Source organism: Sus scrofa, unplaced genomic scaffold (genome assembly GCF_000003025.6).
Source record: "Sus scrofa isolate TJ Tabasco breed Duroc unplaced genomic scaffold, Sscrofa11.1 Contig61, whole genome shotgun sequence".
Lineage (NCBI taxonomy): Eukaryota > Metazoa > Chordata > Mammalia > Artiodactyla > Suidae > Sus > Sus scrofa.
In genome coordinates this window covers 38,942-65,310 of record NW_018085264.1, presented here as the reverse complement: position 1 = coordinate 65,310, position 26,369 = coordinate 38,942, and the positions used below count along the sequence as shown (strand labels likewise).

Sequence of the window (26,369 nt, the reverse complement as noted above, 5' to 3'; positions counted from 1 at the left end):
TCTTTGGGAATGTTTTGCATCAGTGAATTTAGTTTAAACCTTTGCATTTATAGCTGTTTGACTTTTAACAAACCCATTAAAACTGTGGCCTCTTTAGTCTTCCAGAAGGTAAAAAATTTGATGTGGGCTTGAGGTACATTGAGGCCATTTCTTTCTCCACCAAAGAGCTTTCCTTTCCCAGAGCCTCATTCCCTCCATTCAGCTTCAACCACCTCTTCTTTCAACATGTGAGACAAGAAAGCTGACTCCCTTCCTCACCACCACTCACCAAAGAAGCAAGGAGTTTTGTTCCCCACACACAGCATGAATTTACATCACTAATCAGCCGGTGGTCTGAGTGAGTTAACCAATCCTTAAAGGAAATATGTTTTTGAAATTATGTGCCTATAATGACCAAACATTTAGATCTAAATATTAATATTATTACTTTCAATAGCCTAATGTTTGCCATTTTACAGGAAAAATAACCTCTCCAGAAGTTATTGCAAAAAATAACCTCTCCTTGGGGGAAAAACTGTAATTGTAATGTATACATGTAAGGATAACCTGACCCCCTTGCTGTACAGTGGGAAAATTAAAAAAAAATAATAAAAAATAAAATAAAAAATAAAAAAATAACCTCTCAAAAATGATGCCTCTCCAGAAGTTGACGGTCATGCATATAATGCAAATCCTGGAAAAAATGCTCACTTCAAAATCATAGTTGAAAAAGTTAAATGTTATTGACAAATATTATGTACATATATTACACATCAGTATCCCTGAGTTTTCCCCATTTAGTGTGAATGATTTGACATGAACTCTCAATTAATCAAATGCATTTTATTCTTCTGATATTCTCTCTATTCCTTTATTTTTTCCTGTGATAAATTTTATCTCACTTTCCTATGAGTTATCTCCAAAGTAAACTCCTTCTTCTACCATGAGCCTTCACGTGCCTCTCTGTACAGTGTCTGACCTTTCTGTCCTTTGCCGCAGCTTCTAAAGGAGACTGCCGAGATTTATTCTCCCGGGCACGGTAATTTCTCCCAGAGTTAGTGCTTCAAAGAGTAATTTTAAGAGGTTGATATTGTGGCCAGAGGCCAAAGCTACATCCTTCCTCTAAATTCCTACAGTGTTTTCCTCCTTATTCTGAGCAGGGTGATGGGCACGAACAGTAGCACTGTTGAAGACAACATCATCCCGGTGGGCTTCTCGGATCAGCCCAGCCTGGAAAAGATACTCTTCGGGGTTGTTTTGGCATCATACCTCCTGACTCTGGTGGGAAACACAGTCATCATTCTGATCGCTTCCATTGACCCTAATCTCAAAACACCCATGTACTTTTTCCTCACCCACCTCTCCCTAGTTGATATCTGCTTTACCACCAGTATTGTCCCCCAGCTGCTGTGGAACCTCAGGGGACCAGCCAAGACCATAACCGCCCTGGGCTGTGCTGTCCAGCTCTATGTCTCCCTGGCTTTGGGCTCCACTGAGTGTGTTCTCCTGGCTGTCATGGCTTTTGACCGCCATGCTGCCGTTTGCAAACCTCTCCACTATGCAGCTGTGATGAACCCACGGCTGTGCCAGGCCCTGGCAGGGGTTGCATGGCTGAGTGGAGTAGGAAACACTGTCATCCAGAGCACTGTCACCCTCTGGCTGCCTCGCTGTGGACACCGGCGGCTCCATCATTTCTTCTGTGAGGTGCCTTCCATGATTAAGCTTGCGTGTGTGGACATCCACACCAATGAGGTCCAGCTATTCATTGCATCCCTGGTCTTGCTCCTCTTGCCCTTAGCACTGATACTGACGTCCTATGGACACATCGTCAAGGCAGTTACTAGGATCAAGTCAGTCCAGGCCTGGCGCAAAGCCCTGGGGACATGTGGATCCCACGTGATGGTAGTGTCCCTCTTCTATGGGACCATCACCGCTGTGTACATCCAGCCCAACAGCTCTTACGCCCATACTTCTGGGAAATTCATCTCCCTCTTCTACACGGTACTGACTCCAACCCTCAACCCTCTCATCTACACACTGAGGAATAAAGATGTGAAAGGAGCTATGAGAAGACTATTTCGCAGGGACTTGGGCTCATAAAAAACAAAGCAGAGCCCACAAGGATCAGCTTGCGTGTGTGTGTGGTGTGTGTGTGTGTGTTGTGTGTGTGTGTGTGTGGCTAAAAGAGTCATTTTGCACAATCCTTCGCTAAAGAAATGTACTGTTCTACAAGGAGCACATGCGATCTTCATGGTTTGCCTGGTTGTCTTTTATTGGCCTCAGAACTATCCGTCCTCTTCATCCTCCTTCCCAGGCTTCTTTGGGGCCCTTCGTAAGGCAATGTCTCCTCACACCCTGTAAATGTCCATTATTCATATCATTTCTGGTTCTTGCCCTCCCTGCCTGTGTTTTTCTTCCACCTTCCTTCCTTTTTCCATGGTCCACTCTGTTTTTCTCCTTTGTCCTTTCCCTTGTTATCCTTTTCTTTCTCTCCTTTTTGTTGCTTCCTTCTTTCCCTCCCTGTTATTCTTTTTATGATGTGCTTATCATTTCCCTGGCTGCTTCTACATTCTATTCCTTCCCATCAATAGTCTAACCATTCCTGGAAACAACTCTCTAAAACCAATTTCCCGTTGATCACAAGAAAGAGCTTTCTTGCCTTGTGGAGTACAGTGGAGAGATTAGACTAGAGAATTTGGGTTTTTTTTTTTTTGGGGTGTTTTTTTGTTTTTTGTTTTTTGTTTTGTTTGTTTGTTTGTTTTTGCCTCTTTAGGGCCACTCCTGTGGCATATGGATGTTCCTGGGCTAGGGGTCAAATTGGAGCTGCAGCTGCTGGCCATAACAACACCAGATCCAAGCCACATCTGAAACCAACACTGCAACCCACAGAAATGCTGGATCCTTAACCCACTGAGCGGGGCCAGGGATCGAACCTATGTCCTCATGGATCCTAGTCAGGTTTGTTACTGCTGCATCACAACGGGAACTCTGAGAATTTGGATTTTAACTCCAAAAGTTCCTTTTTGAGCTTGTGCAGGTTTTACTGAAGTTTTTGTATCCATGTTTATTTACAAGTAAAAAAAGGAATGAGCTTTACCATTATGTTGATTAAAAGATCAAAAAGTAAGTGTGGTGTAAACTTACTAGTTTTTGTTTGGTGATTGGTTTGTAATGCAAGTGCCTGACTTAAGCTTTGATTGTGGAGGCATCTGCTTCAAAGGGGACAATCTCAAAAAGAACCATTGCCACCCACAGGACAAGATAAAGAGCCAGGCTGTCCCCAACTCCCATCCCTCAGAGTCCTTTGTTTCAGAGATCTTGGTTGATTTTAGGTAACCGACAATTCGGACCACTTGATTTTCTCTTCCTGCTCTTATGTTTTCACCACTAAAGATGGAACCCAGAAACCCCAAGCTCCCACCTTTGGTGCCAATAAAAGCAGAACCCAGACCTGCTCTCTCTCTCTACCTGAGACCTCACGGTGCAGCCCCAGATTTTCAATCATAGTAAGAACCCCAAGGGCCAATCCACCCTCAACACTGATTATCCATAGGCTGAGACCAGCACAAAACAATAAGTAAAGCAGCTGCCAAAAGTGATCAATATATGTCAATTAACATTTTTTTCTTCCTTTTTTTTGGCTGCACCCTTGGCATGCAGAAGTTTCCACAGCCACAAAGCCAGATTTTTAAGGGCTAGGCCACCCAGGAACTCCATTTAACATCTTTTCAATCTTCTAACTTTTCTATCATAGTATTCTCCCTATTTTGATCTAATATATGCTTATCACTTTCAACAGTATTGAATTTATCTAGTCGATAATTAGTTACCATTTTATATCTGAATGGAAAATTTGTTACCATTTTATATCTGAATCAAAAAATAATCCTTGGGAAATATGGTAAAAATAAGTTCCCCTTTTGCCCTCATAATATGGAAAAAAAAAACATGATTTATTTTCTTCACTCACTTCACTCACTTTTTTTGGTAAAAAAGTATGACACTTTTGCTTTTAATGTGACAACAGGGTTGAAATTGGTATTTCCAAAGGATAGGTATTGTAGTGTGGTCATAAAGAATACTTGAACTCAAAGAGATCAGAGCCTCTGTTCTGTCTCTAGCATTTATTTCCCAGCTGCATAACTCCAGGTAAATCACTTACATTTCCAACCCTCATTTCTCCATTTCTAAAACGGGGACCACCTCAGAGCTTTGTTGTAAGTATTTTAGGAGATGGTGAGAAGGCATATAGGAAGGAGTCCGTAAGTGTCAGTTATCATTAACAAACTCTGTTGACCTGGTGATAATCATGGTGCCAGACTGAGTGGCCTTGATGACAAATACATGCTTTTCAGGCATAACCTATGTGGGTTGTCACAAGTCATTGTTAATATTCTACTAAGTTCACTGGTGATAATCAAATGAGTTCCGCTTTGAAATCTAACCCAATATGTGGGTCAGTTAATTTCATCAAACATGCTTTTTTTTTTTTTTTCATTGACAAGCCAACAGCAATTAGTCTAGTGTGATCTCATAATTGTGACTCAATTATGGCATCTAATTCTGGCCTTGATTTCTGTCATTTCCAATTTCCAACAGTCTGGGGAAAAAAGTTTTCCTATGTAAACCCTGACCAAAGATATCCTTATCCAGACATTACAGTGCACCTCATGTTTGGTCATACAGTTCACTTCCCAACCTGCCAGCTGGATTCACCAACCATAACAGTATCAGATGAGGTCCTGAATGGCAAGGTCCTCCTGTAAAGCTATACCAACATGATCTATCACTCGACTGGATGCTTATCCATAATTTTTTTCATTTTTTAACTACTGGCTGTCTCTATCTCCCTATTATTCCCACAGTTACTCTTCTTAATTTTCAGAAAATTACTTAATTTCTCACATCAAAATTAAAGCAATAAGAAACTTATATTAAAGAAAATGAACCTGTTGGAGTTCCCACTGTGGTACAACAGGTTAAGGATCTGGCATTGCCACAGCTGTGGCATAGATTGCAGCTTCACCTTGGATTTCATCCCTGGCCCAGGAACTTCCATATGCTGCATGTGTGGCCAAAAAAGAAAGATGAAACAAAGAAAGAAAGAACAATCCTGTGATCTCTGCTCCTTAAGAACTTTGCTTAAGATGAAAATCTGTGCACAAAGAACTGAAAAGTCATAAATTAACATATCAACAATTATTCATTACATACAAAATCAGTAATAGTCTATGCACCACTATATGTTTATCCCTGTGAAGAATTAGAGCATCCTAGAATAACTGACAAACAGTATGTAATATTCCTATAAAATATATTTCATGATTTATGAATCAATTAAAAATCAATGTAAGGTCATAACAGATGCACAATAAAATAAGACAGCACATATAGTGAATGCCTATGTGTCTGAGAAATTCAAATAAAGCATAAATCTAGTGAGTACTGGGTAGTACTTTGAAGGAAGAGCTAAAACTACAAACATATGCGGGGTCAAGAAATTTGCTTTCCAGGTAAGAATGTCCTGAATGTGCTAAGGCTCAGAGGGCAACATATTTGAAGGATGGAAATCACTGGTTTCCAATGATATACTTTGGGAATAGAAATAATATGGCACCTTAAGTTTCAACAACTGAATAAATCATTACTGACTAAAAGTGAAGTGAATTTTTTCAAACTTAACACACTTATTTTCTGTTATTTTATCCCCATAACCAGCTACCTAAATAGATTTTTAGAAATAGAGCTCTGGTAAATAATAAGTTTAATGAAGATATTTATCCCCATTCCTTTCTGAAAACCATAAAAATATATTAAATACAAAATTGTATGTATCTATAAGGACAAATGGAACTGGAGAGGAACTGAGAGCAAGAAAAATCAATAAACTTTTGGAAGATAGGAAGCAGATGGAAGGTAGTAAATGACTTACTGGAAAAAAAGGAAAAAAAAAAAGATGACGAATAATGCCTTGAAAGGACTGGGAGGCAGAGAGGAGCAGCCAGCAGGAATAAAGGCCATTTGTACTGCAGAGCCTTGGAGTAGCAGTGGTGCTAAGAAAGGTGAGCATTGGGGATCTTAGAAGGCAGGTTGCAGAGTGAGGCTAAAATCACAACCATTAAAAAGTCTGCCTAAAAAGTGTAGGTCTCCCGAGTCCATACAACTAGGTGAGAGACCTTCTGACATCAAAGCTGGTAAAAGGAGTGGTCACCCTTAGACGAGTTAGGTCAGAGAGCACCCCCAGGCCTGGCAGAGAGTTGAGTAGAATGTCACCCCCAAAACAGGGTATTTGGTTAGGTGCTTCGGACAGCCTCTTTCCCCCTGGTTTTTCCTCATTCTGCTCCTAGAACACTGGTCAGCTTTAGAACCTTGTAACTCTCTAGGCAGGAAAATAGAAGTGGTTCCTGTGGGGAATGTAGAAGGCTTTTACAAAGCGACCAAAAGTGTCCTGACATTTGAGTTATTCCAGTGAAAGCCTTGATCATCCCATCAGCAAGCGTCCCCCAAGCACACAGCATTTCCAACTAATTTTTGGGTGAAGGCATTGCCTCACCTCTGAGTCAGTCCTCTAACAGAGGGAGACAAACATAAACAGAGAGAAAAAAGAGAGAGAGAAAGAAAAGACACATAAAATGCAGGATAAAAGAACAGTAAAAATCTTTGTAACTGGTATAATTAATGAAGGCTCATCAAACCAACCAACCAACCAACCAACCCCCAGGACTTAAAAGTAGAATGATAAGGAAAGAAGCAATAAAAAAAACTTAGAACAGTCTCCCAAAGCAACAAAAATAAAAGCAAAAATAAACCAGTGGGACCTAATCAAACTGACAAGCTTTTGCACAGCAAAGGAAACCATAAAAAACAAAAAGACTTACCAAATGGGAGAAAATAGTTTCAAATGATGCAACTGACCAGGGTTTAATCTCTGAAACATACAGGGAGTTCCCATCGTGGCTTAGTGGTTAACGAATCCCACTAGGAACCCTGAGGTTTCAGGTTTGGTCCCTGGCCTTGCTCAGTGGGTTAAGGATGCCGCGTTGCCATGAGCTGTGGTGTAGGTCACAGATGTGGCTCGGATCCCGTGTTGCTGTGGCGCTGGTGTAGACTAGAGGCTTCAGCTCTGATTAGACCTCTAGCCTGAGAACCTCCATATGCTGCGGGAGCAGCTCTAGAAAAGGTAAAAAGACAAAAATAAATAAATAAATAAAATATACAATCAACTTATACAACTCAACAGTAAAAAAGCCAACAACCCAATTGAAAAATGGGCAAAAGACCTAAATAGACATTTCTCCAAAGAAGATATACAGATGGCCAACAAGCACATGAAAAAAATGCTCAACATGCCTGAATATTAGAGAAATGCAAATCGAAATTACTATGAGATACCACCACACACCAGTCAGAATGGCCATCATTAATAAGTACACAAATAACAAATGCTGGCGAGGGTGTGGATAAAAGGGACCCTCCTGCACTGTTGGTGGGAATGTAAGCTGGTATAACCACTATGGAGAACAGTATGGAGGTATCTTAGAAAACTATGCATAGAACTACCATATGACCCAGCAGTCACACTCTTGGGCATATACCCAGACAAAACTTTCCTTGAAAAAGACATGTGCACCCACATATTAATTGCAGCACTATTCACAATAGCCAGGACATGGAAACAACCCAAATGTCCACTGACAGATGATTGGATTCGGAAGATGTGGTATATATATACACAATGGAATACTACTCAGCCATAAAAAAGAACAAAATAATGCCATTTGCAGCAACATGGATGGAACTAGAGACTCTCATCCTGAGTGAAGTAAGTCAGAAAGAGAAAGACAAATACCATATGATATCACCTACATCTGGAATCTATTATACAGCACAAATGAACCTTTCCACAAAAAAGAAAATCATGGACATGGAGAACAGACTTGTGGTTGCCAAGGGGGAGGGGGAGGGAGTGGGATGGACTGAGAATCTGGAGTTAATAGATGCAAACTGTTGCATTTGGAATGGATAAGCAATGAGATCCTGCGTATAGCACTGGGAACTATATCTAGTCACTTATGATGGAGCATGATAAAGTGAGAAAAAAGGATGTACACATGTATGTGTAACTGGGTCACCTTGCTGTGCAGCAGATAATTGACAGAACACTCTAAACCAGGTATAATGGAAAAAATAAACATTATTACTATTAATAATAATAAAAATAAAAAGACCCCCTACTCCTGTTAAAAAAAAGTTTCAAAGGCTCTTAATGAGGATTAATAATGACTTTAAAAAATTGCTTCTAAAAACCCAAACATACTATCTTCTGTTGAGTAGTACAATACAGACCTAGTTTACATTATTTTCCTAATTCGTTAAATGGTTTCTGTTACCTTAACAAAATATTAGAACAGTAAAATTAAATTGAAAAGAGAGAAGCATTCAAACATAACCTTGAAATTTCCTAGAGTGAAGGAAAAAACCAAGATAAAAAAATAGCAGAAGAAATTCAAGAAAAACCAGAAGACGAATATACAAGGACAACATTCGAAGGACAGGAACTTCAGGCAGAAAGGAATAGAATTGAGAGAAGGAAAATGTTTTTTCAACATAAAAATTAAAGGGCTCCCTACCAACATGTGGCAATGCAAGCTGTCTGCCCCCTGTATAGGCACAAAGCCGGTGAATTATCTGTAGAGAATTTTAAGATAGTAATAAAATCAACTGAAGTAGATTTGCTTGTTATTAACCCTTGTGCTGCCAATTCTAAACAAATTCAGGGATAACATACATGCTCAAAAAAAAAAAAAAACTTTTGTATCTAAAAAACTACTGCAGTTTCTATTTAGTTTTAATAAGTTTTGACTTAGCAAACTTTTCTTGCTTATCTTTAATAAACATTGCATTCTATCTGGAAGTTGATTTAGAGAATTCCCAGTTATATGGTCAACTTCTCACATAAACCAATTTAAGAGTAACGTTCTAATGTTGAAATTCTTTTAAATAGCTTGAGGCCCTCCAGTCCCTGAGGTGCTGTCTATTTCTACACTTGAATAGATGATTAGAAATAAAGGACGATAGCACCGCAATTGCAAAAACTTGAGCATCTGTATCCTGATAAGAACACCTAGAGTGTTTATTTATGTTTAAAATGTGAAACAGTGAAACAAATGTGAATTGAAGATATAACATCTTTTTTTCTCTTCCATGTTTCAAAGTTTCATTGAAGTATAGTTGACTTACAATGTCGTAATAATTTCTGCTATATGATAAAATGAGTCAGTTATATATATATATATATATATATATATATATATATATACACACACACATCCATTCTTTCTCAGATTCTTTTCCCATCTAGATCATCACAGAATATTGAGTAGAATTCCCTGTGCTATATAGCAGGTCCCCACTGGCCAGTCACTCCATACACCACCGGGTGCATATGCCAATCCCAACCCCTGCCCCAGAAGATGCACTATCTTTGATAAGGGAGGATTTGACTGAAGTTGACTCCTAGAATTAAAATTGAGGTTTCTTCATTTTAATTGTTAGTTGTTTTTCTTAACACTAAGGAACAAATGAAGAAAATAAAATATTACATCAGTGGCATAATTGTTCCTTTTGCAGATGTTCGCTTTTTAAGTTGTCATATGTTTCATTTTTTATGTTGTTATTTTCTACTGCAACAATTACATATTAAAACTTCAATGAAAGAATATATTCTTTTACTATATTTCTCTTCTGGTGTTGGGGAAAGGGAAATTTCCCCCGTACCCCTCTTGAGTTCTTGTGGCCGGACTAATAACAAAATTAATGTAAAACAGATTAACAGGAGAAAAAGAAATTAGTTTTAATTCGTGCATGTAGAGATCTCATAGCAATTGGACTTAAAGAGTGGCCAAAGCAGGTACATTTTATGCATTTTAGACAAAGAAACAATAAATGTATGAAAACTGACAGCACAAAGAACCTTAGATTTGAGGTGTTTAATTGGTGAAAAATCTAAACTGTTTGGGTGCTAGGTGGTAAATTAAAGAAGTAACAAAGCTTGTTTATATAGGCTTCTCAGCCCAGATTCCCCTTAGCCTTAAATGCGTCATTTTACCTCCAGATGCAAGAATGCCCCTTTCACATGAGAGGTTTACTTCCCAATTGCAGGGAGTCAGAAAGCAGGATCAGAGTGTCCCTCTTGCATTGATCATTTATTAATTCACGTTAATTCAAAATAATCCATATGCCAGTGAGGCACCTTTTGGGGTGGCCTTCCATGGGCCCCCACACTGACCATTCTAAAGTACCTAATATTATGATCATTAATGAACATATTTCCATTGTAAAAAAGAAGGGGTTGAAAACTGTCTACATCAGGTGTTCATAAGTGCACAGCAAAATGGAAGAAAAGAGACCACACAAAAATATAGCAAAATGAGACTGCAATTACCAGCACCCAAGAAAAGAAACTAAGAGCTACTGGGGGGATAGGGTGACAGCTGAAAATTTATAGTTAAAGACTGATAAATAAAAATGGCATTGGTGTACTCAACAAAAAATATGGAAAGCAGACCTTAAAAAAGCAATGATTTCAAAGTGTTAAGGGGATTTTATTTTTTACTCAGAATTTTATGCTCAAACTATCAGTCATGGAAACATGATGAGAGACTACCGAAATTTTCAGGTATGAGGGCTCTCGTTTTTCTTGTTTGAGTATTCTCAGGAAGCCGCAGAGGGCTACGCTCTACCCAAAGGAAGGAAACGTCTGAGAAAGTCAAAAGCATGGGGAGCAGCGTGCAAGGGATTTGAGGCAGAAAAGCAAGGGAGAAAATGCTAGTGAAGGATTTCAGAACATGCCACCCGACATATGCCCCTGTGGCCGAGTCACTGTCTTGAGTTAAGAGGGACTTGAAAAGCAGCAGGTACAGGAAAAGCACTCTGATCTTTCTTTTTCCCTCAGGAGATGAAATTCCCATATGAAAGATATCCTGCCTCCACCTGAAGGAAAATAATACTCTTATTTATCACCGAGGATCAGAAAAGGTGAGATGGAGAGAATTCTATACAAACAGACCTTGTTAAAATAATTCTGTTTCTTTAGCCTCCTCCCACAACCTCATGTAGTTCAGTCCCTTCCCACAACTGTCTCTCCTGATGTAAAAGTAAGGAGATGTTACCATTTTCTTGCCTTTCCCTCTTTGCGAGAGTTCCCATGTCACATAGAACTTGTATTAAATAAATGTGTGTGCTTTTCTCCTGTGGACCTATCTCAACGTCTAATTCTCAGTCCCAGCCAAAAAGACCCCTGAGAGGATAAATGTGAGTGTGCTTCCTCTAAGCCAGGCTGGTTGTGAGGGGAAATTTCAGGAAGACATGCATGAGGAGAATCAAGTTTGGAGCACGAATGCTCTGGCAAAGCCCGTCAGGAAAAGTGAGCTGACAGACTATTTGACATCGTCTATCATTCTGAAATGAGCCTGGCAGTTTTGTGGGCTCTAAAATACAAAGTGTAGAAAAAAGTTACACATAGGCATAAAACATTTATTAACTCGGAACAACCAAAAACACATGAGGAAAACTTAATCACAGCTTGGCTGTGAAAACCATCTTTATTATCACTATAATATAAACTCTGAATTATCTAACATTAGGATATAATTATACTAGGGTGTTTGGGGAACAGGTGTGTTTATGTGAGTGTGTGAAAGGAGAAATAAAATATTATGCAAAAGCAAGCCTAAGTCTTATCTTCCAACGCAGGAAGCTGATACATCAATGTGAAACGGAAAATAAAATGAAGAACTAGCAGCCAATATCCAATGCTTCAGGAAATCCTATTATCTCCAACCTCAGAATATATCCAGGGAGTTCCTGTTGTGGTTCAGTGGGTTATGAACCCGATTAGCATCCATGCAGAAGTGGGTTCGATCCCTGGCCTCGCTCAATGAGTTAAGGATCCAGAGTTGCTGTGAGCTGTGGTGTAGGTCACAGACACGGTTTGGATCTGGCGGTTGCTGTGGCTGTGGTGTAGGCCAGCAGCTGCAGATGTCATTCATTCCCTAGCCCAGGAACTTCCATATGCACAGGTGTGGCTCTAAAATGCAGTGTGTGTATATATACATATATCTCTCTAGGATTTTATCACTTCTTTTGCTAAGACCCTGCTCTGAGTCCATTATCTCATCATCTCTCAGCCAGATTACTGCTTTAGTGTCTATGTTATGTAATCACTTCCATGCTTACAGGGAATTCTAAACACAATGGAGTAATTCTTCTGAAACTCAAAGCAGATCCTTCCTCTTCTCCTTTCTCTGCCTAAAGCTCCAAATGGCTCTAAATTTGTACAATGGCCTCTCCTGAACTCATCTCCCCCAATTCCCTTCTTGACTCACTCCCTACTTGGCCCCCATGCTGTTATTAAAAGGCACTAGGTATCCTCCTGCTGTAAGACTTTTGCTCTTCTCTGGCTGGAATGCTCTATCCCAAATGCCTGCTTAGCTAACCTTTTCCCCTCCTTTAAGTATTTTCTCCTGATTTTTAAAAGTTGTATTGAAGTATAGTTGATTTACAATGTTGTGATAATTTTTTCTATACAGCAATTGATTCAGTTATACATGTACACATATCCATTCTCTTTCATACTCTTTTCCCACATAGCTTATCCCAGAATATTGGGTGGAGTTCTCTGTGCTATACAGCAGTTCCCTGTTGGCCAATCATTCCATTTACCTCAGTGTGCATATGCCATCCCAAAGCCGCTAGTCCATCCTTCCCCACCCCCACCTGTCCCCTTTGGTAACCATATGTTTTTAAAAGTCTGTGAATCTGTTTCTGTTCTACAAGTAAATCTGTCTGTATCCTTTTTTGTTGGAGGCTTGCCAGATATGCATGTATACAGGGCATAGTGAAGCAAAGAAACTAGATGGCGCTTGAAGAATGATGCTAATCTAGGCTTGCAAAATATATGACTTTCCCAGACCCCTGGGGGAAAGGGAGTGAGACAGGAAAGGTACACCGTATGAGTGGCTGCTTGAAATCAAGTTGCTAAATACTCCAGATGTTGTCCATGGAAAGCCATTGAGGTTCTTGTTCTCATGACCCTAAGGGAGTTGGAGGAAAGGCGTTAATAGCCGTAAGCATAAACAATATAATCTTTCTCTGGAGGGTTAATCATTTACAGCATCTATGAATACAAAGGGTCTGTGCCTTGCATATCTGTAGCCTTGATCAGTAACCTTGTAAATAACACCTGTGATTCTGAACGTACTAGGAAGTAGAAAATAGCAAATAAAAATCATGACTTGGCTCAGAGGATTGCTATTGCCCCTCGAAGGCAGTAGCCCCCTGATCCCCACTCTATTTCTTTGTCTCTGCTGTCTTAAATCGGCAGCACCACTGACTTTGGGACCTGAGTGGATGAGCAGGTCTCGTCACTTTTCTTTTTTTAGATTCCACGTATAAGTGATGTGATGTTTGTCTTTCAATATCTAACTTCACTTAATATGACAATCTCTAGGTTCATCCATGCTGCAAATGGCATTATGTCATTCTTGTTTATGTCTAATACTCCATTGCATATAGGTACCACATCTTCTTTATCCATTGCTCTGTCGATGATGTTTAGGTTGCTTCCATGTCTTGGCTGTTGTAAACAGTGCGGCAAGAAACATTGCAGTGCATGTATCTTTTCAGATTAAGGTTTTCTACATCGATGCCTAGGCGTGGGTTGCTGGATCCTATGGTAGTTCTATTTTTAGTTTTTTGAGGAACTTCCCTACTGTTTCCCATAGTGGTTGCACCAATTTACATTCCCACCATTAATGTAAGAGGGTTAGGCAGAACCTTTTTCTACGCATCTTCTCCAGCATTTATTGTTTGTAGAATTTTTGATGATGGCCATTCTGATGTAAGGTGGTAACTTATAGTAGTTTTGATTTGCATTTCTCTAATAATTAGTGATGTTGAGCATCTTCTCATGTTTTATTTTTGTTTTTTGTTTTTGTCCATCTGTATGTCTTCTTTAAGAGATGCATATTTAGATCTTCTGCCCATTTTGATTGGGTTGTTTGGGGTTTTTTTTTTTTTTTTGACATGAGCTGACTTCTAGAGTAATGAAAATAAAAACAAAAATAAACAAGTGGGACAATTCAACTTAAAAGTTTTTGCACAGCAAAGGAAACCATAAACAAAACCAAAAGACAACCCACGGAATGGGAGAAAATATTTGCAAATGAAGTGACTGACAAGGGATTAATCTCCAAAATACAGAAACACCTCCTGCAGTTCAATATCCCTCAAGTGTTTACATCTTATTTTCTCTAGGAGAGCGCTCCTGACCACTGTTTAATTCCACCATCTACCCACTTCACCCTCCTGATACTCCTTACCCTACTCCACAGTTTCTTTCCTCCAGAGCGCTTATGACATACTATACAGCATAATCTATTGGGCTTATTATTTATTTTGTTTGTTTGTTTTGTCTTTTTAGGCCGCACCTGCAGCACATGGAGGTTCCCAGACTAGGGGCTGAATCAGAGCTGTAGCCGCCGGCCTGCACCACATACTTTGCTTTTGTTGTAAAGTAAACCTTCATGCACATTTGGATTTATTTCCGAAACCCAATATAAAATCCTTTCAAAAAATTTCTTTCTTATGATAATTTGAGGTCAAGTTAATTCAGGAGTTTTAATAACCAGACTTTTGTGATAAAGAAGTACAAAGTCTGACAGTAGGAGTTATTTGTCCAAGATTACAGATTTAATATTTATAAATAATCATTGCAGTTTCATACCCATTATTTTTCCTACTACTCCATGGATATTTTGAAAGAAAAAAGAAAGGCTAATACAATGGAGTTACTGGATAAAACCATGTTGAATTTTTTTAAAGTTTTTATTAAAGTATAGTTGATTTACAATGTTCCTTCAATTTCTGCTGTACTGCCAAGTGAAAAACATGTTGAATTTTAATGTTGACATCCAAATGGGGTGAGTCTGGATTAGTAATGCTCAATAACTTGGAGCGAGAAAAGCCAGATCAAATTTGGAAGTGCTGCTTTTTTTGTTTGTTTTTGTCTTTGTTTTTTATAGCTGCACCTACAGCATATGGAAGTTCCTAGGCCAGGGATCAAATCCAAGGCACAGCTGTGACCTACTCCATAGCTGTAGCAACACTGGATCCTTAACCCACCATTCCACAGCAGGAACTCCTGGAAGCATTGGTTTTCTTCCTAGTGCACCTGGCTATAATCTTGGACAAGTTAGTTGATTTTTCTAAGTTTTAGAATTGTTGTTAGGTAAATATGAATTATTAAAATGTATTCCCCTAATTTATATAGTGACTATCAAATTAATATATATCTTCTGTTTATTACATAGCTATATAATAAATCGTAGGGGGAGAATGAAGGGAGACTACGGGGGAAACATGAAAAAAATCATACTTCAGGAGTTGCCGTCATGGCGCAGCGGTTAACAAATCCGACTAGAAACCATGAAGTTTTGGGTTTGATCCCTGGCCTTGCTCAGTGGGTTAAGGATCCCCCGTTGCTGTGGCTCTGGTGTAGGCTGGCGGCTACAGCTCCAATTAGACCCCTAGCCTGGGAACCTTCATATGCCAAAGGAGTGGCCCTAGAAAAGGCAAAAAGACAAAAAAAAAAAAAAAAAAAAAAAGAAGAAGAAAAGAAAAAAATCATACTTCAGAAAGATTACTTTTGCAACTATACATAGTTGTCCTATTTTTCTCATAATAGTAAGCATAGTAAAGGGTGATTTTACCTATCAAATAATCTGTATTATAAAAATCATCTTGGCAACCATTAAGGTCTTAGTGAAATTGATTTGGTTTCCTCTGAGATGACTCTCCCAACTGACATGCCTGCAGTTTGTATTTTGTTAGAAGCATTTTCCTGATTGTTTTGTAGGCTGTCTCACCTTTTAGTCCCTCTGGTTCTTCTCTCCTGGACATGATGGTGGCAGCAGCTGTTAATTATGCTGAATCTCAGATGCTTAAATAGAAGGATGGGACAAAACCGTACTATCAGGAAAAATCAGGGGAGAGCTCCCTGTGGATCTATGAAGTCTGTGGATAGCCATAAATTGGTGTTAGTTTCTTAAAATTGACCCTTCACTAGGCCGGAGAGAGGTTGGTTGAAGCCCTCCAGAACTGAGAAGAAACGCAAGCAGAAACCAGTGTGTGCACATTGTGTTTAAGCCACAGGTCAGTCTTCCATAACTCCCCCTCTCTGTCATATGCCAAACAATGGATGAATTACAGCCCCGTATCTGGTAAATGCAGAAGGGATTTGGGGAGGGGAGGATAGTAAAAATCAAAGGTCACCTAGTTTTGTCACTGGTTGTTTCTTAAGGTGGGATGAAGGAAGCATTCAAGGATAGAACTATGAAGTTTTTTTTTTTTTAATTTAAAAAGTTTGATTCCACTGCTGCATGTAATTTGTTTGCGAGAAGAACAATGAAATTATGAAAAGTATACTGACCTAGGATTCAAAGTCCTGTATTATTCACTTCTTAACTACTGAATTTTCTAGATTTATATACTTGGGCAAGTCCTGTAACTTCTTGGTGTCCAAGTTTTCTCTCTTCTCAGATTAAAAAAAATCATTTTTGCTTTAGAGGATTATTATGAGAACGAAACAAATATGCATGGGAGGATGATTATATATGAGTACAAAAGCAAATATAGTTAAATATGTTTATGAAAATTTGTTATAAATATTCTGGTGTTTCTAAATCCTTGGTGTATTTTATTTTATTATGAGGAAAGCTATGGAAAAATACAAATTTATTATCAGTGCTATTTACCTTTGGAAATATTTTATTTTATTATTTTATTTTTTTGGTTTTTAGGACTGCACCTGTGGCATATGGAAGTTCTCAGGCTAGGGGGTCTAATCAGAGCCACAGCTGCCAGCCTACACCACAGCCACAACAACGCAGGATCCGAGCTGCATCTGTGACCTACACCATAGCTCACGGCAACACCAGATCCTTAATACACTGAGCAAGGTCAGGGATCAAACCCACATCTTCATGGATCCTAGTCAGGTCCATTAACTTCTGAGCCAGGAGGGGAACTCCTTGGAAATCGTGTATTTTAATTTAAATATTTTTAGGTGTGCCTTTTTATTTTTTAAATTTTATTTTTTAATGACTTTTATGTTTTCCATTATAGTTGGTTTACAATGTTCTGTCAATTTCTACTGTAGAGCAGTGACGAAGTCACACATATATACACATTCTTTTTCTCACATCATCCTCCATCATGTTCCATCACAAGTGACTAGATATAGTTCCCTGTGCTATACAGCAGGATCTCATTGCTTATCCATTCCAAAGGCAATAGTTTGCATCTATTAACCCCAGACTCCCAGTCCATCCCACTCCCTCCCCCTTGGCAACCACATGTCCATGAGTTTCTTTTAGGTTCATTAGTGCCGCATAATAGATTCTAGATATAAGTGATATCATATGGTATTTGTCTTTCTCTTTCCTACTTACTTCACTCAGTATGAGAGTCTCTAGTTCCATCCATGTTGCTGCAGGTGTGCCTTTTTTTTTTTTTTTAACCCCTTCTCTGGATTGAAACCACATTATGATGTTTGTGGGTAATAAAAATATTGATTTTCTATAGAAACCAATTGAACTCTGAAAAGTCTTACCACTCAAACAAATCAAAGATTATTTAAATCTATAACAATTTAGAAATCCAATAGGCAGAGAGCATGGCATTGAAATTACAGCAAAGATCAGCAACACGGACGGAACAAATACCAATGATATCACTTATACCTAGAATCTAATATATGACACAAATGAACATTTCCACAGAAAAGAAACACATGGACTTGGGGAACAGACTTGTGGTTGCCAAGGGGGAGGGAAGGGAGTGGGATGGACTGGGAGTCTGGGGTGAACAGATGCAAACTGTTGCATTTGGAATGGATAAGCAATGAGATCCTGCTGTATAGCACTGGGAACTGTATCTAGTCACTTGAGGGATGGAGCATTATGGAAGACAATGTGAGAAAAAGAATGTGTGTGTGTGTGTGTGTGTGTGTGTGTGTGAGACTGGGTCACTTTGCTGTACTGTAGAAAATTGACAGGACACTGTAAACCAACTATAATGGAAAAAAATTATGTAAAGAAAGAAATTATAGCAATGATCCTCAGACACTAACATTAAGGAGAAATATCTAAAGTGAATCAGAGGTAGACCACCTACATATTGTTTCTATTTTGTCTTAGCATGTTATAGTAGAATCATACTTACAAAGTTAAGACTGTATCAGGATGTAAACATCTAAAATAAAAGTCCCCATGTTTCTTTAAGCTACCCACCCATTCAGGTGCTTCTTTCCTGATGCCTTTTCATTCCTTTGCATGTCCCATTTGCTTCAGAAGCACAAATTCTTCTGTCTTCCCAGCTCTATTTTCTCATCTGCTGGGGAACTCATCAGCATTTTCTTTAACTTCCTATTTAGACAAATTAAGCTCTACTAATCCCATAATTTTCATATACAACCAGAAAGGCAAGAACTCCCCACAGCCCTTTCCAGGTCAATACACAATTACTGGATTTGGTCTCACCCTTTTAGTATTTGCATCCTTTTTTTCCTTTTTCTCTCTATTGCCGCATATTCATAAGACAAATTTAACACATTTAATCATTTACAAAATGCAAGAAAGAACATTACTATCTTTACGTATTTATCTCTTTTTCTTCTCATTCCCTGTTTTCCTTATTTTTTCCCCCTCAGCTCTACTTTCAGAGTTTATTTATTGCTGTCATTATCATCACTCATTTTGTCACTGTTTTTATGTAACTTCAATGTCTAGGAATGCTATCATGTATTCTGAAAACCAGTAAAACATGCTACATATTTATCTTTAATAACTTTTCTGCTCCTCTGGAGTAAGTATGTGATAATGGAATAATAATAACTTTACTGTTCCCAGGGAGTAAGTATATATTTTCTTCATAACAGTCCCAAGCTTATCTCAGAAATTTAATAATGTTCTGGGTCCTTTTAGAGAGATGTAATGGGAAAAAAAAGGACTGGGAAAATCTCATGGCAGTAATCTTTGAAAGTCAGGAGAAAATTTTCAGTTTTCTTTAGATTTATAAAACTGTTATCTGAGTGCAGGGTACTCAGTAATAATGAGATCCTGAGTCTTTAGTAAGAAAGCAATTCAGATAGGATGAATTCTACAGTTGTTTCTTTTATGATTGTAATTGGATAAGGAATTTCTTGCATGCTCAATGAGGGCCATCCTTCTGTAAGGTAATCCTGCAACACAGGAGTGATTTCTTCTTTAACCAAAATAGATTAGGCAAAATTGGGTTAAGGAATTATGTATAAAGATAAAGTTGTTTCTCAAAGTTGAATCAGAATATTATTTTTTATTTCTGTAATAACCCTCTAATCAATTGACAGTGACATCTGTCCATTTCTTTGGGAATAAAATATAATACAAAACATAATCACATTCCACGGCTCTATTTCTAAAGTCTCACTACCATAGGATAAAATATGGGAAAAGAAAAGAAATTGGATAAGACCTATTTTATTTTATTCTTTTTTTTTTTAAATGGCCACACCCATGGCACATGGAAGTTTCTAGGCCAGGAATTGAATCTGAACCAAAGCTGCGACCTACGCCACAGCTGTGGCAATGCCAAATCCTTTAACTCACTGCACCAAACTGGGGATCAAACCCCCACCTCCACAGCAACCCGCAGTTGGATTCTTAACCCACTGTGCCACATCAGGGACTCCTGCATAACATCGATTTTAAATGAAGAGTGTTATTTTAGATATAAGAAATAATAGGATTTATAAAAGGGGACGACGTCGCAAGAAAATAACTTCATTTTCCACAGAAGAGCACAGGCACTTGGAAATTTCCAGAAACCTTCTTAGGTGATTTTACCATGTAAGTGGATCTACTAATATTTCAACTACTGGTTATTTTTCTCTTAATACAATATGTTATTTTGTATAGCTTTTTCTTTTTCCAATTGTCTTGCAAGCAGTATGGAGCTTATATGCAAGTATTCTGACTCTTAGTCTATAGGTGAACAAGCTAGTCACAAGTGTATGTAGTGACCTTCAAAAATCCATTGATTTCTGGGGAGTTCCCATCGTGGCTCAGCAGAAACGAATCTGACTAGCATCCATGAGGACACAGATTCCATCCCTGGCCTTGCTCAGTGGGTTAAGGATCCGGTGTGGCTCTGGCTGTGGTGGCCAGTAGCTCCCGCTCTGATTCGACCCCTATCCTGGGAGCCTCCATACGCTGTGGGTGCGGCCCTAAAAAGACAAAAGAAAAAAATCCATTGTTTCAGTAAGTAAAATAAATCTATTTATTGGTTGATTACTTATGTCATTTTGAGAATTAGTAGTAAAACCCTCAAAATGTTTGCATTATGAGTAAAGGAGGGCATATTTAAACTCTGCCTTGGTTTTTGGGCTTGGAATGGAAATGTGAATAATGTATCTAGTTCCTGTTGTGATGAAATATCAAGAAACGGATTGAGGTCATAAAAGAAATAACAAAATCAAGATGCTGACATAATCTAACATATGAGAACACCAAAGGGAAGAGTTTCACAGTTGTTGGTTTCAACTGAATTGAAATCAATTAAAATGTAGGAAATACTTATCATGTTTAAGTCTACAAGTCCTGTGTTTACTCTTTAGGAGTATATAATCAGGAGTTCCCTTTGTGGCTCAGTGGTTAACCAACCCGACTAGGATCCGTGAGGATGCAGCTTCAATCCTTGGCTTTTCTCAGTGGGTTAAGGATCTGGCATTGCTGTGAGCTGTGGTGTAGGCTGCAGAGGCAGCTCAGATCCCTTTTGCTGTGGCGTAGGCTGGCAGCTGTAGCTCCAATTCAACCCCTAGCCTGGGAACCTCCATATGCCACGAGTGCGGCCCTAAAATAGCAAAAAAGAAAAAAAAAAGAGGGGAGAGTATATAATCAATCTGGTCAGGGAAACAGGATAGGTACAGAAACAGAAACACATTTTATACATAATTATGATAAACTATGGAGTGTATTGTAAGAAAATTACAGATAAAGAGCTTGGGAGGATTAGTTAAAGAGGGGGGAATACTTAAGAACACTTTGGTACTCGAAATAGTCCTTACAGGATGGAGAGCAACAATGGAGTTTTGGATCAGCATAAATATAAGGAAGCGGGGGAAAAGTCTGGCAATGTTGCAGTGGTTTGAGCCATTATTGTAGGAGGCAGTGAATCTAAGTTTGCATTTTAATATAATGTTTACAGCACAGTGATCCACTGCAGAATTTTGAGCTGAGATGTGCATAATCAGCTTTGAACTAATAGAAGACTGTTCTCCAGGCATGCTAGAATGCTGTGAAGATGAGAAAGCAATTGCAAGTGGGGAGACTAGCTTGAAAGCTAGAGACCATGGAACATTGAACTGTTTTCTTTGTGTCTGTTATAATATTTTTGTGTAGATGTAGATGTAATGGATACATACAAGAGACAATGTTAAAGAAAAATGGGTCTAATTTGACAACTAGGACAGCACATAGGCAATTGTAATTTGAAGATAATTGTTAGGTTCTGCATGTCAAAAATTGTATTTTTAAAACTAAAGCAAAGAAATGAGAAGTGTAGGATGGAGCTCCATTTTAGATTTAATGATTCTGAGGTTTGATGCTGTGAAGCAAGGACTTCTCCCTATCATTTCTCATTGTAATTCACTTTCCCCACACTAACTCCACAACTCAATGACACCAACATAAACAATAGACCTGGCCAACTAAATCCACTAATTCTACTAAGTTAGGAGCACAAGAAGAATATAATGTAAGGTCAACTAAGAGGATCAAAAAAATAAGTACTTGGAGGTTCCTTGGTTGTTTTCCTTGCAGTCACTTCATATTTATTATCCTCGGTACCTATTAATTGTCTACTTATTACAAATACCATTATATGCCACATATAGATACACAAGAATAAGAATTAGCCAATATTTTAGAAAATTCCTGATTTGTGAAATAATTACTAACAGTTAATGAATTATTAGCCTATGAACATAACTGAGTTTTATATATATGATTTACATTATATCATTTAGTCCTATGAGCTGGGTATAATTAGGCTCATTTTAAAGAGAAGATTGAAGCTTAAAAGATTAAATGACATTTCCAAAGTACCCAACTAGTGAAAGGAATGAGTGGGATTTGAAGAAAGAAGGCAAATGCCTTTATAAAATAACTCAAAATACAAGACGAATTTGCTATAATGTGGGAGTCAAACCTAAAGAAATGTAGGATTTTAAAGAATGAAAAATTAGAGTTATCCTTCAAAAAATTTTATAATAAAGGAATTGTGTGATTTGGATGGGGGAAGAGCAGCTTAGAGGCATCTCAGATGGTAGAAATATAATTAATGAGTAAGAAAACAGAACAAGGAAGGGAAAGAGAGGGGGAAATGTCTAAATTTATACATGCTAGTGATTATCTTTGGGGATTCAAAATATTATGTACAGCATCAAATTTCAAGGAGCCAAATATTTGAAACTCTTTCTGGTGATTTCTCTCAGAGGTTAAAAGTACATAAAACTTATGTATCTATCCCTAGAGTAGCATTTCACAGCAAGCAGGGTTTTGAGGCTTGTTTTGTGTGTATGTTATTGTGTTTGAATTTTTTATCTCTTTCCCCCAATTTAAGATTTTCTTAATAGGACCAACACTAATGCTTGGGCTCCTGACACACCATCTTTCACTGTGCAAAACTGATGAAGTGCTCCAGTTCCCATGATGTTTCTGACCAGGGTCAATTTGACAAAGATGAAGATGCCAAGATGTCTTGGCTCCCCCTCAACTGCTGATCCACCTGCCTTCTTCATGCTGTCCTTTGTTCAACCTTGTTTGGGAAGCTCTGCCTTCTCCCAATCTGTTTTAATCTACACTCGATTGTTTCCATTACATAGTCATGACAAATAAAGTGATGGTATTTCAATTGAAACTTCTGAGAAAGGAAGACATCAAAATCCAAAGGAATAATATCAGAAGACATTCATGAAGTAAGGATAACTTTTCAACTACATTGCTGGTATTCTTTTTATTCTTTTCTTAATAATATTTCAATATTACATTGATAATGTTGGCTCAACATTATACCATAATTGCGATATAGATGCAGATGATAGCAAAAGTGAGAGGTTCATCTTAGCATCTCTGGTCCTTAATTCTCTGTGGCTTCCTTTTACCATCAATACCCATCCCTAGAAGAGAGTATTTAGAGGTCTCAGCTGGAATTTCACCTGTCAATGCCAATATGTGGATCAACAATCAGAGCTCACTAGATGACTTTATCTTACTGGGGTTCTCTGATCGCCCCTGGCTGGAGACACCATTCTTTGTCATCTTTCTGGTGGCTTACATCTTTGCCCTACTTGGAAATATCTCCATTATCCTGGTTTCCCACCTGGATCCCCAGCTTGACAGTCCCATGTACTTTTTTGTCTCTAATCTATCCCTTCTGGATCTCTGCTATACCAGCAGCACTGTCCCACAGATGCTAGTCAACCTTCAGGGACCAGAAAAGACCATTAGCTATGGTGGTTGTGTTGCCCAACTCTACATTTTCTTGGCCTTGGGTTCTACTGAATGTATACTTCTAGCCATCATGGCCTTTGACCGTTATGCTGCTATTTGCAAGCCCCTTCACTACCCAGTCATCATGAACCAGAGACACTGTATCCACGTGGCCACTGGGACCTGGATTAGTGGCTTTGCTAACTCCCTTGTGCAGTCCACTTTCACAGTGTTGACCCCACGATGTGGACAGAGGGTGATAGACCATTTCTTCTGTGAAGTTCCTGCTCTTTTGAAATTAGCTTGTACTGATACTCATGTGAATGAGGCAGAGCTCAATGTGCTAGGGGCTTTGCTACTTCTGGTGCCCCTCACCCTCATCCTGGGCGCTTATGTGTTCATTGCTCGGGCAGTCATGAGAATCCGCTCTGCTGAAAGTCGCTGGAAAGCCTTTAATACCTGTGCTTCCCATTTGCTGGTGGTGTCCCTCTTCTACTTGACAGCCATCAGTATGTATGTCCAGCCTCCCTCTAGCTATTCCCATGACAGGGGGAAGATCATGGCTCTCTTCTATGGAATCGTCACACCTACACTCAATCCATTTATCTACACACTGAGGAACAAGGATGTGAAAGCTGCCCTTAGAAGGGCACTGACTAAGGAATTTTGGGTCAGGACAAGGTGAGCTCTGAAGAGAAGGCCCAAGAAATAAGGATAGATATGTTTGCCTTTCAGAGAAGCTGTCAGACATGAGAGAAAAGTGTATCAAGTGTTATAAAGTTCTCAAGTGGAGCATGACCAAGAAAGAAACAATCAGTTCTTAGTGATCTCCAGACAGCACTTAGCCTTTTTTTTTCCTTACCCATTTTTGAGACTGTTTTACAATATTGCATCTTATCTTAAAGTTTACATTTTCTAAACTTTGTAAATATCTTTTCTCTAGCTAGTAAACCAGTTTCCCCTCCTGAAACCAAGTTAACAAGTAGATATGGTTAGGGAAAAAAGCCTTTTGGGGGAAACCATTTATTATCTTTGAATATAGTTTCTTTGTCACCAAATAGAGATCTCACCACTTGCCTTAATTCAAAGATGTATGGGGAATTCCCCTTGTGGCTCAGCAGTAATGAACCTGACTAGTATCTGTGGGGATGCGGTTCGATCGTTATCAATGAGTTGAGGATCTGGCGTTGTCCTGAGCTGCGGCATAAGTTGCAGATGCTGCTCGGATCCCTCGTTGCTGTGGCTGTGGTATAAGCCGGCAGCTGCAGTTCTGATTCGACCCCTAGCTTGGGAACTTCCATATGCCATGGGTGTGGCTCTTTAAAAAAAAAAAAAGGCAGAAAATTCAAAGATGTATGAAATTGCCTCTCTTATAGAACATTGAATTTAATATTTAATATTGTAGCTGTGTCCCATAAAGCAAATCTAAGTAATAAAATTTTAATTATAAAGTCATATAGCTCTAAATCATTTTCTATTTGATGATTTATAAAATTATGAACAAAGCACTTATTCTGAGGCATCAGTACAATTTCTGCCAGTCTCTCCTTTATAATACACATCTTCAAGCTTTCTTTATAAAATTATTCTTTCTAAAGTGCAGTCTATCCGTGAATACATTTAATCATTTTTACTTATTTCAGTTCTTTAGCTGTTTCAAAGCAATGAATCACAGTCCCCTAATAAGACATGGTCTAAGGTCTTGATAAACACACATTTTATGAAAATCCATCAGTGTGTTTCATCAGGTTCCTAATTTTGAAGAATAAATACACTGGATGATATGAATTCTGGGATATGAATTAAATTGGTAAATGGTTGGGAACATTAACAAACTATACGAGTTCAACACTGCCAAAAATCATGTAAATTTGGAATTGAAAATACTGAAGATAGGATATAATATAAAATATGCATAAAATCTCCCCCCAAAATAAAATATTCTAGTAAATTGGGATCACTCCATGTAATGGAATATTTCATATGAATTTCTCTTTTCTCTGTGTGTGTCAGCATGAATCCTGGTGTTTTCCTACTCAGCATATTATTTTTCTTTGACAGCACTGGTTTACCCCACCCATATGAGGTGTCCACCCTTCGGATGGGTCTTATTTGAACACCTTATCAAGTGCATTGACTTTTAATATAAGTCCTTCCCAAACCCATGTAATATTCATATTTGTAATTTTGCAGATTTCTCTGTCATGCTTTGGACATGATAAATGTTCAGTAAATATACCCAACATAATTGGATCTAGAGCTGCTTCTATTTTTTTCCCAAGGACTCTCTTTTTTTTCCATGCAACTCTTTCTTCCTTCTGGAAAGAACACTGCAAAAATCTACTTCCTGTCAATTAAGTACAGTGAGCGCTTCCACTTTTTTTGGCCCAGTTGGGAGACAGATGAAGCTAGAATATGAAGAAACAGCTTTTATAAAAATGAAGAGTCCTAGTTACCTTAGACTCCTGATTTCCTCAATTCTACTGTAATCTCGAAAATGATACTAAACAAAATATTTTGATCACAGTGTTCCTCACAATTCATGATTCATTTTTCCATAGGACCTCACATCAATATGGTATAATATATTTAATATATGTATTAGTAAAAGTGTTTACAGTATTCATTTATTCATTCTATTAAAGCAATGTACTTCTCAGAGATTGTGGGTTGAACTTCTCAGAGGGCATTTGAAGTTACTAAATAAAAATGCTACATCTTAGGTTTGTTAGTTTTGTTTAAAGGTCTAGGTGAAATTTAAATAAATGAACATCGAAGCTACTAATTTGTATTGGAATAAAC

The 26,369-nt window shown here is 38.4% G+C and overlaps 2 protein-coding genes across 2 annotated transcripts; both read left to right on the top strand.

The window, feature by feature from the left end:
* The first annotated feature begins 1,143 nt into the window (after positions 1-1,143).
* On the top strand, positions 1,144-2,079 carry LOC100154493 (olfactory receptor 2G3-like). The gene has a single exon (XM_003128262.2). The coding sequence runs from the start codon at positions 1,144-1,146 to the stop codon at positions 2,077-2,079; it is 936 nt and encodes a 311-aa protein (XP_003128310.2).
* Positions 2,080-23,132: 21,053 nt separating this feature from the next.
* On the top strand, positions 23,133-24,606 carry LOC110258999 (olfactory receptor 2B2-like). Its single transcript, XM_021082296.1, has one exon. The coding sequence runs from the start codon at positions 23,308-23,310 to the stop codon at positions 24,250-24,252; it is 945 nt and encodes a 314-aa protein (XP_020937955.1). The 5' UTR covers positions 23,133-23,307; the 3' UTR covers positions 24,253-24,606.
* Positions 24,607-26,369: the final 1,763 nt, after the last annotated feature.

Coding starts and splice junctions, on each gene's coding strand:
- LOC100154493 (XM_003128262.2), top strand. CDS start 1,144: ATGGGCACGAACAGTAGCACTGTTGAAGACAACATCATCCCGGTGGGC.
- LOC110258999 (XM_021082296.1), top strand. CDS start 23,308: ATGTGGATCAACAATCAGAGCTCACTAGATGACTTTATCTTACTGGGG.